Consider the following 21,632-nt stretch of genomic DNA (forward strand, 5'->3'; position numbering starts at 1 on the left):
AGATAAGACGATCTGTCCACTGGAGATCATCAGCTCTGTATGTGACAACTGTACTGCTTGCAAAATAGGCCCATGAATGGAGGAGCTGGATAATAGAGAGGGAGGATATACAGGGGCCTAAAATCATGGGTCTCTCTCATCCAGTTTGATGCCACTGGTAAATAACCAACCCATGAGAATAGTGCGATGCCGAGTCTTCAGTATAGTACTACTTCTTAAAGAAAGCAACCAGCATTTTACCCCCTTGGAGAAGGGGTAAAATTTGTTTTTTCTATTATGGATACAAATTCCAGTTATGGGTTCCCCGTTCTTGTTCACAGAGGGGGTGTCATTAAGTATCACTAATCCTCAGGTTCACAAATACTGCCTGATTTATCGTGGGATACTGAATAACATCTCAAACTAAGCAACACATGTTATAGTAAAGGGAGTCCAATAATAAGCACATGACCACAGGACTCACAGGGTCTACCATATGTTGCATCACTAGAGGCTGCCAGCCTGATAACATTGGGACAGTCTCCTCTCAAGGTACAACTAAGGTTCCAGCTTACAGATGACGATCTGATTTGGGATGTTGTCTTCAAGATGCAATATGTATTTTGAACCACAGTGCTATGTGCTGAAGCCAGCTTGTAACTGCTAATAAAAAAAAAAATGGTTGAAATTTTCATGAAATGTAAAAGCCAGTCAACCTCACATTGGTAGCTTAAAATTGGTCATAGTGGGAATATTTACATCATGAAAATTGGCAAATGCTACATATCAATTTTCTCCTGCACCCCCTGGCTTTGCCCCTAAAATGTAGAATGTATGAGTATGAAAACCAAGGGAATGAACTAGGAAAATCCCCTCTTACTATAATTAAAAGTGATCCACTTGGAAAAGGTGTACTTCTTGTCACTGAGACTTCAGGCTCCACTGAAATAAATGTTCTGCTTTCCAAGTGTATATGTGTTGGGGTAAATGGGCAGGTAATGCAGTACTCCTACCAGGGTCCCAGAAAGAATTTAACTAAGCCTAAATCTATAGCTACTATCTGAATATGCTGCAATTCTCATGCCAGTAGACGTACAAGAAAAAAAAAAAAAAAGTGATGCTACTGGCAGGGTTCCAGTTGACAAGAGGAATATCACGAGGGTTGCTGCTATATAATAGTGAGAGGGAACTCAGGATTCGTTCAAGCATATCTGTGGTTGGAGATAACTGTGAATGGACAACTGCAGAGACCACCATTTGAAAGGGGACAGAAGCCATGGATTCATAGGGCCCAGGGGTAAGAGTCTGGTTCGTCCTAACAGGTAAGCCACCAGCACAGGAGTTGGCCAAGGCTGCAGGGAAATTAGGAAAGGTATTAGAGAAAAGAAAAGATAAGTATGAAGTATATCCTTGGTTCTAACTCTAGAAGCCCACCAACCTGATGTTCCATGTTTGTTTATTTAAAGATTGTGACCAGTCTCCATCTTTAAGAATCACTGACTGGATAGATTGGATCCTGGACCAGGCTTCTAACTACCAGCACCTACAACTTTTTGTTTCAGTACTCCCTCTTGTGGCCAGTCTGTTTTTCCCACACATAGGGAAGTCGGCTACCTAAAACCTCAGCTCCTTTGGATTTAGGGCAGGTTAACTCTGAAGTGAATATTATGTATGGCTTCCAGAATTCCTCAGAGAATTAAGTTCCTTTAAATTAAAGTAAGATTCTGTCATTGTTTCCTTCCATCCACTGCCTGACTTAAGTAGTAGTGTTTTCTGTGATCACCACCCAAATACACTATTTATATTTGAATCTACAAGTGAAGTTCAGCTTCTCGAAGTCAGAGTAAGACATTCACCACACTGAATATCTGCTACTTTTATATAAATTTCACCTAGACATGTCAAATCTGCGCTGAATTTAAGACTTTCTCTTTTACCATGCCATAAATAGTCTTTTTTTAAAGAACTATCTCCATGGTTTGTTATGAACTATATGTTTATATACAAATAAAGCCAAATAAGTATCTTTCCTGATAATCTTATTTGAGAGATCAAGTATTACATTTTACTTGTTTGTATTCTGTTGGAATACATAGTGAGCTGACACAGGGTCAGAGAGATTGTAAAATCAGACTTAAATGAATCAGAGATCTTATGCAGTATCAAGTTTTAGTAAATAATGTGGAGAATACAGACAAGCTAAAGGACTTCTGAAGGTTCAGATGAAGTAGATAGAGGCCTCACATGAAGGAGGGCTTCCCAGCTCCTCCCTCCTGTGTGGAACACATTCTTCTTGCCCACATGAAGGGAAATCACAAAAAGAGTTTCGCAGGGCTCCTTGTACTATAGAATACTTCCAGTTTATTCCCCAGAGAATTCTATCACCTGTGAGAGAGTTTTGCCAAGAACCCTGCCTCATAGGTATCATGTTTTATCATACCTACTCTTAGGCTGCGATATACCACCAAAAACATTTCAGGGGTAAATTCTCTTCCTCTTAGTAAATATCAATAATCTAGTTACCTGGAGCTTCAGGTGAAAGAGGATTAAACAAGGTCTCCTGCCTTCGTATTTCTAGTTCCCCTTAGTGAGTAAATCAATTTCAGACCAGCTGCTTTAACTTCTTCCTCCCAAGTCATTTCAGAGACAGATCCATTTTCAATACAAAATAACCTTACCACAAACTCCTCCTCTTCACATCTCTATGAATATATTTACCTCAAATGTAAATACATCCTCCAGAAAATGGCCATGAAATATTTTGCATAAATTCTATGAATTAAAATGAGACATGGTAACATTTGTTTGTCTTATTTCATTTGCTTCACAGTTCAGTACTTTCTAGCTATGAGTAGGAGGGTCTATGATGGTTCTGAGAAGACTTTAATGAGAGCACATTCAAATATCTATTGGTTTTTATGTTAACAAGAAAAACATACTATAAAAACACAATACATTATAGATATGTGTCCAAGGTGAAATGAGGATGATAATGAATAGAAAACTGCCATATAATCATACTGCCAAGTTGCTATTTTCTAGGAGTTTCAATGGTGTCTGTGCGTAAAGGACATCTACTCAAGCTCCTCTGAGTGAAGCAGGAAATGTGGAATGCTTCTTTTTTTTTTTTTTTTTTTTTTTTAACAGTCATTACTTCAATTACTTTACCCAGGGGTAAATTCTTAGAAACTCAAAAAGGATCCTGGCATAGAATTATAAGAGGATCAGTCACTAAGATAGGACAGGTCAATAAGAGAGTCTTGCAATATATCAGAAATGTCTCAGCCTCCATAAGATAAAAGTATAAAGTACCTAAAGTCAGGAGAAGATAGAAATTCCAAATTTAATTCAGGAAAATGCAGTCATCTTATACTTACTGAAGCTACATTCACGAAATCATCATCTGAGAGGGTTTCTAACATTTCGGAGACAGATGTTCGGATCAGTTTAAGTGTCAATCCACTAACACTTCCACTCCTATAAATAGACAAATGGGTCCATATATGTTATTCATCATTTATTTAATCAAGAACATCATAAGGAAAGACAATGTATGTACTGATGCTAGATCTTTTATATATTATTTAAATAATAATTTTGCCCTTGAAAATCTTGGTGTAAAAAGTCACATTTTTTGATAGAAGTGGAAATTATAAGAAATCCTGCCTTTCTTTCCTCCCAATATCAGTACATGTGCATTTCTAACTGAAATTATCACAATTACATGGTAAGTGACAATTCAAAAAAAATGTGGATACTGATGGTATAGTCAGTCATTCAGGAACATGTATTAAATACCAGTTCTGTTAGCCAAGTTAGAAGAGAGGAGTAGAGAGATTAATAGACATAGTCATTGCTCCAGGGAGCCCACTGTTTGACTTAATTAAAACAGTAATTATAAATCCACATAACAATTGTGATAACAGATTTGCAAAGAAAATGCTTTGTTCTGCATCCTAACGTAAACATCCTCTAGAATTTACTCTTCATTTTTCTTTTCTATACATATTCTACAATACTTGGTGACTTCACCTACGTGCAGGGCTGGCTCAACTCTAGGTGACTAACCCCTACTTCTACATTTCTAGCTCCCAACACTTTCCTGGTTTTATCCTTCGAGCTGCCTGCTGAACCACTACAACTGAATGTCCAAAATGACAAATTATGTCCAAATGTATTTTTCATTCCTCTTTATGTTCTTGGTACCAAAGAGTCTATGTCTCAGTCATCCAATTTGTTCTTCCCTCTCAACCTTCCTATGCATTCAGGCAAACTCCCTTATTCATTCCATGTAACAGTGTTCCAAGGCTGTGGTCCCCGCTCCACCCTCACTCCTCTCTGGCTCAGTCTTCATTATATGAAGGTGCTGAGCTAGAGTAATAGCCACTCAACCCAGCAATTAGTCTCCTTCACATGCTAACAGGTGAAAGTTCTGGAAACACATCCTGACCTAATACTTTTAACAGCTCCTAGACACCGCATAATAGCCAGTAATCTCAATAGCCCTGTATTCCAGTCCTTTCATTTTGGCATCTTCTCTCTCTCCTTCCTGTAACCACCACAGGTTCTTCCTGCCCGCTGCACTAACAAAGAACATGACATTGCAGTAAAGAAAGAGTTTACCTGATGCGGGGCCAGCCATGCCAGACAGGAGATGGTGTTATTACTCAAATCAATCTCATCAAAGGCTCAGAGGGAGGTTAGGAATTTTTCAGACAGTTTGGTGGGCAGGGGGCTAGAATATGAGTGTTACTAATTGGTTGAAGATGAAATCACAGGGGTGTGGAAAATGGCCCACATGTGCCAAGCCCACTTTTGGGTGGGGGGCACAGGACTGATTGAGTCACAGGTCCCTGTGGGGCCATCTGCTAGAAACGCAAAAGCCTCAAAAGATATCTCAAAAGCACCACCTGAGATTCTGTAATAGTGATGTTATTTACAGGAATAATTGGGGAAGTTGCAAATCTTGTGATGTCCAGAATAATGGCTAGTAATTATTTAACTACATCTACATCTTAGTAGAATTCAAGTTTCTCTCATCCTTCTAATTTGGTAGCCTTTCATTGGTTTTATAAGGGCAGTTTCATTTTAGGGAAGGGCTATTATCATTTAAACTATAAACTAAATTTCTCCCAAAGTTATCTTGGCCCACACCCAGGAATGAGTAGCCAATCAGCCTGTGAAGCTAGAAACTAGAGTCAACCATGTCAGATTTGTCTCACTGTCATAATTTTGCAAAGGCATTTTCAATCCTCTACCTCCTCCGTAAATGTCCCCAGACTTACCTGTGCAGCTTCACTTCTGGCAGGTCTTCCACCTGAAATTCCACTCTTTCCTCTCCCCTCCCATGCTTGCGTTTGAAAATATGAGCCATGAGGGGTCAATCCCAATTTTATCTCCTTAATGCTTTCCTGACACATTAAATCAAGTTGCTATCTCTTACGGATTCCTTTAGTGCTATGTCATACTTTATATCTATTAATTTCTACAATTATTTTTATTTGTTAAGGTCCAGTTTACCTAATACATTTGGATTATCTTTGAGATCAGGTACTATGTCTTTTTTTTTTTTTTTAGACAAGCTCTTGCTCTGTTGCCCAGGCTAGAGTGCAGGGCATGAACACGACTCACTGCAGCCCCCATCTCCTGGCCTTAGGCATCCTCCCACTTCAGCCTCCTAAATGTAGCTGGAATTACAGGTGCGTGCCACCATGCCCAGCTTGTCTTTCTTTTGTATTTGTTGTAGAAATGAGATATTGCTTTATTGCTCAAGCTGGTCTCAGACTCCTGGGCTTAAGCCATCCACCTGCCTCAGCCTCCCAAGTGATGGGATCACAGGCATGAGTAACCACATCTGGTCTCAGGAACTATGTCTTAATCATCTTTGCTTCTATGTTACTACACTGTATGTAAGAACACCTCAATACATTTCTGTTGAAATATTTTTAAAAACAGTATTTCAATTTCATATATATTTTCAATTTTAGGATATAAATTTGGCTTCTATTTTGAAATGACATTATTTCTGGACATTATTATACATCCAATGGGATTATAATATATTGCATTAATATATTGATTTTACTTAAGAAGATGATCAAGGATTAGCATATAAGATCCATAATTTAATTAAAGTAACATGAGGCTTAAATGCATCTTAACAAAATAAGAATTAACATTTAAATTACATTTGTTGAATTCATTTATCTTCTCTTTTTCAGGCTGGGTTATAAGAGTTTGGACAACTAAATTAAATTGTTTTACTTCAGCTTAAAATGGGGAAAATTCAAATGTTAATACTTGCCTGTGGGATTTAGCTGTCCCCAAATTACTAGATTTTGTTTCTTCCAATGAGACAAAGAATTTTTTTATTTTTCTCTCAGGGAAAAACATGAGCATTTTTTTTCTCTTGGGGAAAAACATGAGTAACCTAAGCATTGTACACTTAGTGTTTAATTCCTTGATTATTGCTCTTTAAAAAAGTAAATCTCCATAGCAGGATATAATCTTTTCAATTTCTGCATCTTCAACCTTATTAGAAAATGTGTACACATTCAAACATACACATATATCTTGGATTGAAGCACTATAACAAATAAACAGACCAATATGAAAACTCAAGGAATTCTTTCTTGTATATCACCATTTCACTTTTAGAAATCCCAGATTTTTTTTTTTTTTTTTTTCTGAGACATTGTCTCTGCCACCCAGGCTGGAATACAGTGGCAGGAATATGGTTCACTGCAGCCTTGATCTCCTGGGCTCAAGCAACCCTCCCACCTTAGCCTCCCAAGTAGCTGGAACTACAGGTGTGAAACTACCATGCCCAACCAAGTTCCAATATTAACTTATTTAATATATTTCATATTTAATATTATATATAATATTAATATATTAATACCCATATAGATTGTCTTCATTTTCCATTGAATAATTTGTTTTGTTATTATCCTGATATGGGTTCATTGCCTGAATATAAAAGTCATCATAATTTTTCTTTGTTTCTTTTTTAACCTATCAAACATTTCTTAGTCCCAACCTACTACTGTTATCTACAAATCCTCCCATATTCTCAATATATAAATATGTGGTATTTAACTACTCACACATCCACAAGAATAAGCATGTCTTTAGGAGATGCAGCTCCTTGGATGTACCTGAAACAAATATCATAATAAATGCTTTTCCCTTCCAAAATATCAAACACTGATATTAGTTGAATTGATATTTACTGATCTCTGAGACAAGGTTTTTTCCCCCAAGCAAAGACCCATTTCTATCTAAGCAGACAATGGTTTTCTTTTCATATTCTTCAATGTCAGTTTGATAAAAGCAATATTCAATATAACAATAGAGATGTCAGAAGCATAACATTTTTCAATATTTATAACAAAAGATGAAGAATTATATTTTAACTTTGAGAAGAACATTTTTCCTGGGAAAACAATTATCTAAACTCCAATTGTTGACCAATTAAAGGTTTAAAAGTCACTTTAATGAATAATAGATTGTCATATTTTTAAATGTAAAAAAAATAAGCACAAAAAAACAGATAAGTTGTTAGGAACATTAAAAAGCAGTATCAACAGAAAAGAAATATAAGTGGCCAATAAAGAGATTAAAATTAGGCAATATGTGATGTTATTACCAAGAATTTCAAAGGCTCTCAAACTTTACAGTGTTTAAGAATCACCTGGGGTATCAGTTCAGAATATTAATTTCCAAATTCAGCCCTGTGGAATCAGAATCTCAGCATTTTAAAGAGACTCTAGAAGACATTTACACAGATGGTTCAGTGGTTGTGGACAGAGATCAACTTGACTGTGTATGACTGGCCCAAAAAGCTCACTCACACTGCCTGGCCACCTACTGGAACGCGGCCTGACTTCTCCAACAGGAAGGGCTGCACCTGACCTCAATTTTTTACTCATCCCTGAAGCCATCACTGTAAATGTAAGTTCTCAGGAGGTTGCCAGTTAACTTTCCAGTTAGTTTTCAGACAACATACAGCACAATTAGTTCTATGTGTTGAGGAAGCAGTTGGAGTTTATAACCTGCACCCTTGCTTGATAAGAAGGTAAAGTGGCAGAGTTGCAGGTGAATTTTCGTGGACGGCAAACGTGGCTGATGCCTAGTATCTTAGTGCTGGTCAATGGGAAGAGGAGAAGACAGGTCATGTCTGCCTCTACTGATTGGCACCCACTTTCTAAGTCTCCTCCAAAACAACCAATTCCTGAATTCAAACAAGATGATATATTAGTTTTCAGCTCCACTCAACAGCCCTATGGCTCCACAGGAAGAATATGTAAATTAATAATAATTGTCACTATTAAACATAGTTGGTGTTGACATAAATTGCTACTGGGATATTTAAAAGGGCATCTAAAAGCCTCTAAATACATGTCTTTGGAATCAAACTTTATGCTCTTGCAATTTGTCTGAACCCAAGAAAAAAGTCAGAAATAACTTAAATGTCCAATAATAGAAGATTTCGTGAATAAGTTACCATACAGTCTTCATCCAAATGATGGTATGTGTCTTTTCTCATGCATATGTACTCAAATGTTATTGATATGAAAAGTGTGGGATACAAAGCACTATACTGTATATGTGAACTCATTTCTTAATATTTGCACATTAAATACTTTTTTAAAAAGCAATAAGGTACAATTAATCATTTTTAAAAAACCCAAAAGTAGTTGTTTTCCAGTAAGTCCAATAACAAATTATTGGTGTTCTTCCAGCTTTATGTTAGGAGAACAAGTTGCTTCAGTAGTGAGGAACAAATAAAACTTCATTTTGGAAAAAAAATCAAACCTAAGCTATATGAATATAACTAGGGGCAGCTTTTACCTTGGGGCCAATTCTCATTAGTTCACTGCCAGAGGCAAATTATCTCCTACTCTATCTCATCTCTGTTGGAGCTCTACTCCAAGCAAACTGGGATCCCTGCCATAGAAATCCCTACCAGCTAAGAGGTGAAGCACTGAGATTAAATATAAAACTTAAAGCAGTCCATTTGAAATGAATGTGATAAGTGGGTTCAACTATATTAATTAGCAGTACCCACTTGAACTCATCATTTTCATTTACCTTTACCTATATTTACTTATTTTTAAAAATCAGATCACTTTCAATAAGTAGTTAATACTCATCCTAATAATAAAAAGATTTCGACTTTTTAGCAAATATATATCTTCTTGCCTATATAATCTTTCATGGCTAGCTAAAAATTCTTACCATGGTCTTCTGCGTACATCATAAAGGTCAATCTTGTTTGGAGTTCTACTATTATCAACCCATGGTGAAGCTAAAAAAAAAAAAAAAGAGAGAGATATTAAATCAAAATATTAGACACACTCTAAAAATAATGAAGCTTTTTTAAAAATCACAAAATGCAATAGATACGTAAGTTCACTTATGTACTTCAATGTTCAAATGGGAGATGTCATTTTTAAGCCCTCATAATATATTGCTTTAACATGGAAAACACCACAGCAGTACAAGAAGGAAACCAATGATAGTCAATTCTCTTTTTACATGTTATTTCAAAAATAAATTTACATATACAGTTTTTTTTGGGTGCTAGCTTAATATGTTTTAGTAGGTGTCCAGAGGTTATAACATTTTTCTAACAGAAAACTTATGTGCCACTAATGAAAATTGTGCTTTCAATTATTTTCTCCCTATATTTTCATTCAATGTCATATTCTCTTGGTCTATATAAGACAACTGTTTTTCTTGAGTTTTTATGTAATAGAATTTTACCCAGTCCATGTTAAAATGATAACGAAAAGGTCAGCTGTAATTAACTCCATAGAAAGCTGTTTTCTTTAAATTTATTGTAATGATATGAAGTAATTCAAGCGCAGATTCAACAATCTTGTATGACTTTCACAGCCTTTATCATTTTGCAATAATCAGAAAAAACTTCATCTAATTGTATTGATTTTTAAATGCAATTAATTTAGATCTATTCTAATTAAATTGATACATGCTTTAACTAAAATGCTTTACAAAGCTTTACATACACGCATACCTTAGACCTAATGAAAAAAATAAATGCTGATGAATTGGATGATAATTTCATGCTAAAGAAGTCCCTGTCCTTGAACATGTTTAAACATATGACTCCTGGGAAAATGCCTAATTCATATGACTTATGTTCCCCAATCAATTTCGTTTTTCTGAGGAACTATGGAAATTATGAAGAACTTTACTCAGAGTCAGGTTTATTAGCCAATTAAGATAATTTGGCCAATTAGGATACGTCAGAAACTATATACAACTAAACTCCTCCTTGACTGTGAAATTTTTTTCTTATTAGTAGCTATATTAAAAAATGATTTATTCATTTTAAATGACTAATCATATTTACATAAAATAGCAAGTTTAAATACAGCACTCTTCCAACCACCATTGACACAGTCAGTGTAACTGAAATGGTGAGCTTACTGAAATTTGTTCAATTTGCACTTGCAGAGAGTGAGAGTCTGCGATGTAAAATAATCCTTTGTGTGTGTGTGTGTGGTAGTGCTAGAATTAAGTAACAAGCATGCTGATACATACATCAGTTCACTTTCGTTATCCCTCTATAATATCTGACTCTCCAAGATGGGGTCTTAGCAATACCTAAAACTTTATAGAAATTGTATCCTTCTTTCAGTACCATGTTATGCTGATAATACATCTACTGCCGCTCAACTCCAAATGCACCCTTCTACCTTGCCCTATGAAAATGGATCTGAGCCTTTTAAATACTTTTCCTTTATCAGATGGCACATTTTCAAGGCTTGCCTGCAAATGATGCAAAACAGACACTGAGTGAGAAAAAGGATTTTGCTTCCTTGTTTTGGTTTGTTTGCCCACAGGCTCTTGTAGCATGTGCTGCTGTCTGGTGTCTGTCTCCTGCACTGACTGTATATTCTCCAGAGCTCAGCTCCTACAGTGTTGGAGTTTGCCCAAATTGCCCACTCCTGCAACATGGCCAGCTTCACCAGGCTCAGGCTCTAATTCTGTCACCTGTACCCCTCCAGCCCCACCCCCTGCCCCAGGTATTTTTGTAGAGGAGAGCTTACAAGGAAAGACCTGGAACCTCACAGGGTAAATTTGCAGCAAATCCTATCAGTGTGACATCACAGTGACTTCTCCACCTTGGTGGGCCATGACCATGGCCTCTACAAGGTGTGAACCTCAGCCTGGGAACTGGGGAATTAGGAGCTCTGCCTTGGGCACTCTACCTCAACCCTAGAGGCAGTTGTTATTACATATTAGATTATGTAATATTATATCTGATACTCATAAATCCTTTAGAGTTGTCTGTACTTTTAGCCAATCCCTTATTACTCCAATCCCCATTGTAGATAATTTTTTATTAAAAAATAGACTTTCCCTGTTCAAGATATTATTTTTTTTCTGTCTCCTGATTGAACCAAGACTGACACAAACGTATGGGGTAGATGAGAGAAGTGATTAGTTACCACTGCCAATATGACAGCAGCAATCCTGAGTTAAAAGTGGTGTGCAATGAATCTGATAAACAACTTAAAGAAATTGGAATTTGAAAGTTATGATTCAATTAGATTTTTGAATTGTTTGCCAATCACATTCATCTAGGATTTCTGTTGTCACTACCATTGCTAATTGAAATTAACTGTGATATATATTACTATGTTCAATAAAATGTATATCTTTCTTTAAGGAAAGAAAAAAGTTAAAAGGCTATCATTTACAGTATGAGCCAGGCTATTACATTTTAATACTGTTTATAACCTTCGGTGGTTTATATTTTAAAATATTAATAATCTTCTCTTAGAAGTTTTCTGAGATATTTACTCTTAGGTAGTAGCCCTTGATTAAACCAAATTAAGATATTAATGTTATGGTAAAATTGAACAACATAACTTCTTCTGTGATATTACTCATTCCCTTGTAAAATCCCATCATGTCATTTAAATAGTTCATTCCTTATATACACTCAGAATTATGAAAGATCAAAGAGTAAAAAAGCTAATAACCATACATTGTAATTCCCTGAAATAATCAGTTTCAAAACTATGCACAGTGAAAACTGCATGTTTAGAGAGGGAAAGAGAGCTTCCAAAATTCCTGTAAAAAGTGAAATGCTGCTCAGTTTAGATGACTTTTTACTGTTCTAGGAAGATTTGGGGACAGCAGAAGAGAGAACAGAAAATGACAGTTCACAATGTAGACATCTCCTTTTTGAATGTCATCATTAAAGGTGATAACAATGATTTACAGGAATGTTTTCCCCTAATCAAAAATGAACCATTAGTGTGTCCTTTACTAAATCTACTGGTCTACCATTTACTTCACCTTATACATAGGATGTGTTATATGTGTTATCAAATTGTTGATTTAAGCAGGTATTTACTTGTACATTAACTCAGAATACTAATATATGTAATAGGAAAATATTCTTGAGAAAGTATGCAGATTTTAGTGACATTTTCTGGTTAATATGGTCTAAAAATAATAGCAAAGTACCCATTTTTTTTTTATTTCAGCTGCTAGGAAAGAATAAAGCAAATAATGATGCATTGAGTACTGATTCTCTTGGTAGAAATGTCAAATGACAGCTAATTGCATTTCCCAATTAAAAAGTTCAAGTGTATTTTTTCAATTCTAAAAACTTCACAGTCTTAGTCTCAGGATAATTTTAAAAAGTAAATTTCATATACTCAACAATGCCATTAAAAGTCACTCCTGGTCCTTTGCCTAGATCTAATTGGTGGACCATTATTTTCGGTTTGTCTCAATCATCTCCTATAGAATATTAGTCATGGCTCTGAACTGCAAGCCAAGATAATCAATTGGGACTATTTTCAAGCCCAAATTATTTCACTAAATGTGTACTGCATAGCTCACACAATTTTCATAAGTTTCAATGTTGCTCAATTACTATCATCCCAGAATGGATTCTCCACAGTCCCTAATTTGCACCATGGCTCCAATAACCAAGTTCAGGGTAGATAACTGTCATTAGAAGAATGTGGATTATACCCACACCAAGGTGCCAAAAAATCTAGGAAAGTGAATAGCTGGCTTTTCAGATTTTGAGTTATCTGCTCCCGAATACAACTTTTAACCTGGAAAATACTGAAAATACAGGAACAAGATTCTATGTTAGCCAGGGTAGCACAAATGCCTTAATGAAAAATCTGAAATCTTTGGTATCTTAGTATAGTAAAGTACTTCTAACTCAAATAACAGGCTAAGTTGTGCAGGGTGTGGAGAGTGGTAGTGCATGGATAGATTGTGCTCCAGGCAGTTATGCAGAGTCTTAAAGCTGGCAGAGCTTTTGCCTCCTTCAGCACTTGGATTCCAAGGGCATCCAGGACATTGGGCTTGCAGCTGCTAGATGGAGGGAGGAAGTGTGGAGAAGGCACACTCTAGTCCTAACGATCTCAGGCTGGAAGTGACACATATTACTTTCACTCATTTTCTATTGGTATGAACTTGCCACATGGTCCTACAGAGACCAAAAGGTGGGAGAAATGTAGTCCCTGCCTAGCCAGGGACTACATTTTTCTTTTTTAAAAGAAAATTTTAAAAGAAATTTTTTTTTAAAGAAAATTTTTTAAAAGAAAATTTCCCAATGGAATGGGAAGACAGAACTTTGGTGGACAGCTAGCAACTTTGGTGGACAGCTAGCAACCCTGGTCACAGGTACAAATGAACAATTTAAAAATTAGTAACATCCAATACCTATTAGAACATCAAATTTTCTGTACTCAGCAATGTCTTCAAGTAATCCACCATGGAGATGACGGAGATGAGGATAAGCTAAATTTAGAACCTAACAAATAAATAAAACATACCAGTATTAAGAATTATTTCTAGACTAAATTTTAGGACTGAGGTGGTTTGCACAAGAAATTTACTGGTGAAAAGAACAACTGGAAGTCATCTGGGCATTGTTGTTGATGTTGTTTGTGTTACTAACGAAACCACAAACCTGGCCTGTAGAAATGTAATTGAACCCTAAAGCAACTTTTGGGCACTAAACTTGCACCAGGAACAGCAAGCTATAAAAGTTCTTTAGCCTCAAGCACACCCCTTCAGATGTGTCAGAAAGTGTTTTAGACAAGATAGTTACTCCCACAGAACACTACCAGAAACAGAGAGATGAGCTAACCAAGAAATACAGCTTTACACAAGAGTAGGAGTATTTCTTTGTATTTCTTGCCTGATAGAATGGGATAGGGTGAATGGGTCAGTGATTGTCCTGTATTTCTCACTCTCATTTCACAGATGGGAGTTTTTATCATAGTTACGCAGCAGATATGACCAATGAGTATTACATATTTGGGCAGCAATGGGAATAGGGTAGAGAAAATAACTGGTACAAGGCTCTATTATAGGTAGTCAAATTAGGAAACATCCTACCTGATGGAGAGAACTGCATGTGACTCAGAGATCCTAGATTTTATTCATTTGTTGGGAATTTGAATCATCTACGGGGAGGAGCTGAGTATGTTCTCCACGTGGGGAAAAATGGTATGCACAGATATTTGAAATGCCAGAAGAATGAACTGTAACAGGGCTTCAATATGCATTTCCTCCTCCTTCCTTCTAGTAAGAGTCCTCATGACTGCCCTGCCAGAAATTATACTTTTCAGTTTCTCTTGTCATGATGTAGCCATGTGATCAAATTCTAGTAGATAGGATGTGAGCAAAAGCGATATATGTGTGATCCTTCAATCACTCTTGTTGCCTTCTACTAATTTTCCCCTGTCTTCTCTTGGCCTCAAAAGTTTTATGATGGTATTGAGCCCATGTTAACCAGACAGATGAGGACAACAACCTAAGGAATGGCAGATAGCTGAAACCTCAGTTGCTGGATGACACCATGGACCAGGGTTACCCTAAGCACTGATTACCTATTCGGTAGAAATTTTACCTCAGAGTATTTTTTAAATGTTTCATTATATTGATTATTAAGTAATTGAGTCAGTACCTTGATACAGGTCAGGACTTTTCTCAATCATGCAACCTGGGTCAAGTATTAAAGCTAAGAATGCACAGGAGGCAAAATCTTCAAGGGGTGTTTTGAGTAACTGACGGAGTACAATTGGAATGTTCGTAACACAAAGAGATGATGAACGCTTGAGGTGATGAGTACCCCCGCTAACCCTGATGTGATTATTATACATTATATGCTTGTATCAAAATTATATACCTGCTATGTGCCCATAAAAATTAAAAACAAAAATAAAAAACTTAAAAAAATCTACTTCACTGTATTGCTCTCATTCCCATATACTTTTAGGAGAGTTTTATTTTGTTCCCAGGAAACTGCTTATTGCCATATAAGACTTCTAGTGAGTCCCAAGTAAACGGTCCCAAGTAATCAGTTACTTCTGAAAAATAAAAATCATTCCCAGATGGAATTTTCAAATGTTGAATGTCTCAAGCTTTATGGCTTAGAATCATCAAGGAGATTCACAGGCAGAAGGGAAGCCTGGAAAGCAAGTATTCCAGGTGAGTAAATGTTCATATGAAGAGTCTATTCTCTTGTCATTTTGAAATTGTCTTCCCACGTTGGATCTAGCCTAGTGCAGAAATTAAAATCATGAATTTGGGAACCAGCCTACCTGGATTTTTCACTGGGTGCATGAATTTGGATAAATTATCTTTTTTTTTTTTTTCCCCCCCCAGTAAAATGGGACTAATAATGCCACTTACTAGGATTACAGCTAAGACGTAATGAATTGTGCATATAAACACTTAGAACCACATTTGGCACAAAATAAGCACTGCATTTACAGATACCTGAAACAGTATCACTGAGTCACTGGAACTACTTATAGATTAAAGATTTTTTAAAATAATAGATTTTTATAGGATATGCTTAGATGTTAACCACTTAAAATTATGTTCCTGTGACTGAGGCTTGAACATGATACTATTTCCCCATCTGACTCCATCTCCCTGATGCAAGCTGGTGTCACACTGTCAACAAAACTTTCTAGACATCTAAAACTGACTTCATGATATTAGCCTCAGAAACCTCATGGAGAATACTGACACAGATGAGAGGACAGGATGGGCAAGATATGCAGACAGGGACCTAGAAAACAGTAGCTCTATGTTCCTTAACGTTCTCCAGCTGCTTGTTCTCCTTGTTTCATTTTTATTTAGAAACTGATTCTCTACAATTCTACTCTAAAACTCTCTTTCAGTTATAGTACTTATGATCTTGACTTATTTATCCAGCTTAAAAAATACCTATTATACACTATATACATGAAACTGTGTTAGGTGATATGAGGCACACAAATGTGTAATTAACTATCTCTCACTGCATAGATTGCAATGGTTTTTAAAATGGCATATGCAAAATAAATTCTGGAAGAAGGTAAAGTTCGCTATCTATTGTAACATATACAAAAACAGAATTATCTGAGAGAACAAAATGAAGAAAGACTGCTTTTGGGCAAGTCTTCATATATTGGTATTTTAATGTATTTATTTTATTTCAATTTTTTTTGAGATGGAGTTTCACTGTTGTTGCCCAGGCGTGAGTGTAATGGTGTGATCTCGGCTCACTTGAACCTCTGCCTCCTAGGTTCAAGTGATTCTCCTGCCTCAGCCTACCAAGTAGCTGGGATTACAGGTGCCCACCACCACAACCAGCTGATTTCTGTGTTTTTAGTAGAGATGGGGTTTCACCATGTTGACCAGGCTGGTCTCGAACTCCTGACCTCAGGTGATCCGCCTGCCTCGGCCTCCCAAAATGCTTTGATTACAGGCGTGAGCCCCCACTCTCGGCCTGCATTTTATTTTGAATGAACGATAAGATGCAATCGACCAGAGATAGGCTCTAGGAACTAGGCACACAGAGATACAAAAACAAAAAGGCAGATTTGTAGAATAGAAAATAAAACAAAAATATTAAAAGGGGAGAAAATGTAATACAGGGGTAAACAATGAAGTTTGAACTGTACATTAAGAGATAAAACTGGAGATGTAGGTTGAATTAGAATCTTTGGATAGTCTCAATGTCATGGTAAGAGAGCCAGATGCCATTAACTAGACAATGCCAGCTTGTATAATTCACCAGACAGCTGATAATCCAACTCTACCCCACATCACTTTTATTACTTTTTATTTTTTTAGATGGAGTCTCAGTCTGTTGCCCAGGCTAGAGTGCAGTGATATGATCTCGACTCACTGCAACCTTTTTTCCCAGGTTCAAGCAATTCTCCTGCCTCAGCCTCCTGAGTAGCTGGGATTACAGGTGTCCGCCACCACACCTGGCTAATTTTTGTATTTTTAGTAGAGATGAGGTTTCACTATGTTGGCCAGGCTGGTCTCAAACTCCTGACCTCAGATGATCCTCCCTCCTTGGCCTCCCAAAGTGCTGGGATAACAGGCATGAGCCACTGCACCTGGCCCTCCACATCATTTTGAAATAATTTTACTAGCTCTTTGCTTGCATTATATTTTAGTGTGTTTACAAGTTTTCATCCACCTATGAACTCCTCCAGAAAAAAAATCTCTTACTGGTATTAGAATCCTCAGGATATCTGTTTCTTCAGAAACAGGAGTTCTGCCTTGTTCTTATCAGTCTTTCCTCCTTTGTCCAGACTTAATTACACTGATGTAATCAAATAATTTTGAATTTTAATTTTGTTTCTGGGCAGTGAGTCTCGGTATTTAGGATATTCAGATGATATCACTCTATTGGTGGGAGAATGACTTTGATATTTCCACTGTAATATTTCCAAAAGTTTTTTTTTCTTTTTTTTTTTTAATTATACTTGTTCTGGGGTACTTGTACATAACGTGCAGGTTTGTTACATAGGTACACGTGTGCCATGATGGTTTGCTACACCCATCAGCTTGTCATTTACATTAGGTATTTCTCCTAATGCTATGCCTCCCCTTGCCCCCCATTCCCCGACAGGCCCTGGTGTGTGATGTTCCCCTCCCTGCGTCCATGTTTTCTCATTGTTCAACTCCCACTTATGAGTGAGAACATGCGGTGTTTGGTTTTCTCTATTTCCAGAAATTTTCTGTAACTTATAAACAATGGGCAGAAACCCATACACAGACACATGGTATTACAGCCAAGGATAAATCACCATAATTAAAAAAATAAAAGCCCTTTTAACAAAGCGGATTACTGGTAATACTGAAGATGCCAGATAATACACTTAAAACATTTTTACTTAAAGTGATACCTGTCTGTCAGCAGGAGTAGCAGTCAACAAGGACAAGTTGGGTAGTTAAATGAAATATTCAATAAAGTAAATGGTACACAAACACTTAATCCTTTAGATATCCCATAATGCAGTCATTAAGTGACTTGGAAATAAGCGTGAGCACAGTAAGTTCTATGAGGCAAGTGTTGGGGTGGGCTTACTGGGAAATAATGTTAGATATGTGCTCCATAGAGAAAACCATGAAGTCTGACAGGGAAACATGTTTCTTATTTTTGTAAGCAAATACATTCAATTAGATGACAATAATGACATCGCTAAAAACATAAAACAAACTATGATTCCATAGGAACGAGTTTCCTAGTTTTGTAAGCCAAACTCTTAGATGATGGTGATAGTGATAGATTTCTTTGAAAAGTTTATATTTAGCGTACCTGAGAAGGTGCTTGAAACATCTGATTTTTTGACAAAAAATCTTTTTCATTTTTCATAATCAAGTATACTGAACATAATGAATTACACAGCAAAGATGTTCTATGCATCTAAAAATGAATGACATAAGTATAGAAATTTGGTAACACATAAAGAAAAAAGAAACAGATTGAGATATGTATCTTAGAAGTTGAAAACAGCTAAAGTTTTGTAGCAATTCTTATTTACACATTTTGCATATAGTGTTATCCCCAGTCAAATTACAAATGGCTCCCATTTTTATATTGCCATCCTGTTTACCTACTCTAATCTGTGAGCAATAAAATCAATTATTTAGTCAGTTTAGGTATGACTGAATCCATGGCTGACCATAAGGTGAACAATTATTACAACTCTGTAATAATCTGTGAAAAATAAGACAGATTCAGGTAAGAGATAAGGTTATACAAAATGCAACAAAAATGCTACAGAATTGCCTTCATAATCAGGATGAATTCAGAATTTTAAAACAGTATATCATCCTTTTGTGTATGTGTAAGATGCATCCCACACACAATACAATTGGTGGATAGTATATAGCAAAGAAAACCATGTAATACGAAACCAGTGCTTGAGCGTAAACAGAGCTATTTGTACCCTCTTGTCAACACCTCAAACTTTACTGTTCTAAGTTAAACTCATCACTTTACTCCCAAAATAAAAACTTTTGATTGTTAATTTTAGTAAACAGCTTTGATATTCTCACCCATTCAGCTTAAAAAATGGTACTCAACTTAGACTCTACGTCAGTCATTAAATTCATGTTTTTAAAAAATGAAGTCTGATATCATCATTTCTATTTAAGAATTCTTAATTCCTATTTGATCCCTTGTTCAGATCTTTAAAATTCCATGTCTGACCATTAAAATAGCATATCCTCTGGTCAAGTTTCCCCATGTCTTTCTCCTTCTAATCATAATAATAAGTGCTTTAATCATAGCATTACAGTTCCCAAAATGTTTGTGGCACTTTGCCTACACATTAAATCCCAAACCATTCTGACATGCAAGGCCATATAATCCACATTAATAAAACTTTTGATTCAATATTACTTTTTCTATAACAAACTATTGGATTAACTGACCTCACTAGTCTCCAACAGTAGTTGTTCATCCCCTTGTATTTTTACTTCATGCCATTCTTCCCTCCAGAAACATTTTGCCTTTTCTTCTTCACTGACTTGATTTTCAATCCAAAGTTCATAAACCTCTTTTATGACTCTGATCCATAATGACCTCTTCTTTTTCAAAATTTCTATAGCAAATCTATTGCTACTGTCTATTTAAGTGACTTGGTATTTAATCATTTAATAATTTGTATTGCAATCTAAATTTAAGATGTATTTAATTTAGATGTATAAGTTTTGACTCCCTAGATTTAAATTTTCTAAAAGGCAGAAACAACTTGTTATTTTAAAACACAAATGTGCACATAGTAACCACAGCAGAGATGCTTTTTGTTTCCCAATATCTCTTTTCCTCTTCTTACTTAGTACAGCCCCCTGCCATTTAGCTGGATATATGGCCATTTTGAAGGTAGCTATGACCAAGAGACCACTAAATTCTGGCCAGAAACAAACAAAAGAGAATGTTTTATGTGATTTCCAGGAAGTTCCCTTAAAAAGGGGGGCACAGAACAACACCATTCTTTGCTTCCAATAAAGAGCACAAGTAACAACAATAAGGCAGAGGCCATGCTCAGAGAAAGAGTAATGAGATCTGGGGTGCAGATCCCTTATTTGTATAGTTTCCCTACCTGCCACAGTCTATGTTAACTCTGATTGACACGAGTAAAAACCCTTACATAGTAAAAACCCTTACATATAAATCACTATTATATATGTTAGGTTCCTTTATTATAATCTCATAGTTTTGAAATTAACAAATGAGGTAGGGCAGAGAAAGAACAAATAATAAGACATTAAGTAAATTTCACATGGAGATGAAGTAGATTTTTAGTTTTCTCTGTTTTTTAATAAATACAACTAATTGTCTAAAAAAAGAATAAGTGCTGGCTATATTGGCATTTCAATAAGCCACTGATTCCTAATAACAATTCCAATTACTGCAACAATTGGTACAATTTCAGGAAACATTAACAGGTGAAATGACCAGTTTGTACCTATGGTTTTTACGACGAGTAAGAATTCACAAAGTTGATAGCTATTGAAAGCAGTTTTTAATAACATTAAAGTTAATTTATATAATAAATTAAGAGCTTCTGAAGGAAAGAACTTGCAAGATAAAATGATTTTCCAATGAGCACATATTCAAGGAAGGCATCATTAAATATGAGTTCCTAATCATATCTATGCCATGAGCTAGCTGTATGACTAGGGCTAGTCACTCTACTTATCCTGCAAAACAAAGACTGTGGATGTAGCAAACGCTACAGCCGGCTATAAAGCAGACAAAATTAATGCTTGCTTTGGGAACCATTTTGTTCAACCATCCCAAGTTACTGATGAAGAAATAGGTACAGAAATATAATATGACTTAGTTGAAGTACAAAGTGATGCCGATGACAACTTTTATATGAACCCAGAACTCCTCATAGTCTACCTACCTTCCAAGAAGGAGAGGAGAAACAGAAAGAAGAGGGTGGAGAAAGACGAAAAAAAGAAAAAAGAAGGAAGAAGAAAAAGGACAGATACCAATGATTTTCATAGCTTATTTCCATATACATCAACAAAATTATAAAGCAGGCTAATGTTCAGTCCACGGACAGACAGCAAGAGTTTAAATCTCCACTAATTACGAAACTACTTTTTTGAGTCAGCATAGGTGCATAGGCACCTTTATATTACCCTAGCTCTAGAGATCTCACTGGAAGTCAGTGTTTCTACATTTAAATAATCTGGTAAATGAAAATAATGAGAGTACTCTAACTTTCCCCTACATCTGGGCAATATACTCCAAACAGATTTAGTGCTTCTTATTCTCTTAACAATTCTACAATTTAAGCATTGTTATCCTCCTTGTTTCACAGCTGAGG

At 36.1% G+C, this 21,632-nt stretch overlaps 1 protein-coding gene across 1 annotated transcript in view; it reads right to left on the bottom strand.

Moving 5' to 3' along the window:
* CACNA2D1 (calcium channel, voltage-dependent, alpha 2/delta subunit 1) overlaps positions 1-21,632 on the bottom strand; it is a 453,354-nt gene that overhangs the window by 120,721 nt on the left and 311,001 nt on the right. Inside the window, exons 7-9 of the mRNA XM_011986113.1 lie at positions 9,220-9,289; positions 7,086-7,136; positions 3,357-3,456 (exon numbers count right to left, since the gene is read on the bottom strand). Coding sequence (XP_011841503.1) covers positions 3,357-3,456; positions 7,086-7,136; positions 9,220-9,289 — 221 coding nt within the window. The remainder of the gene's footprint in view (positions 1-3,356; positions 3,457-7,085; positions 7,137-9,219; positions 9,290-21,632) is intronic.

The sequence above is a fragment of the Mandrillus leucophaeus genome, unplaced genomic scaffold (assembly GCF_000951045.1).
Source record: "Mandrillus leucophaeus isolate KB7577 unplaced genomic scaffold, Mleu.le_1.0 Scaffold293, whole genome shotgun sequence".
Lineage (NCBI taxonomy): Eukaryota > Metazoa > Chordata > Mammalia > Primates > Cercopithecidae > Mandrillus > Mandrillus leucophaeus.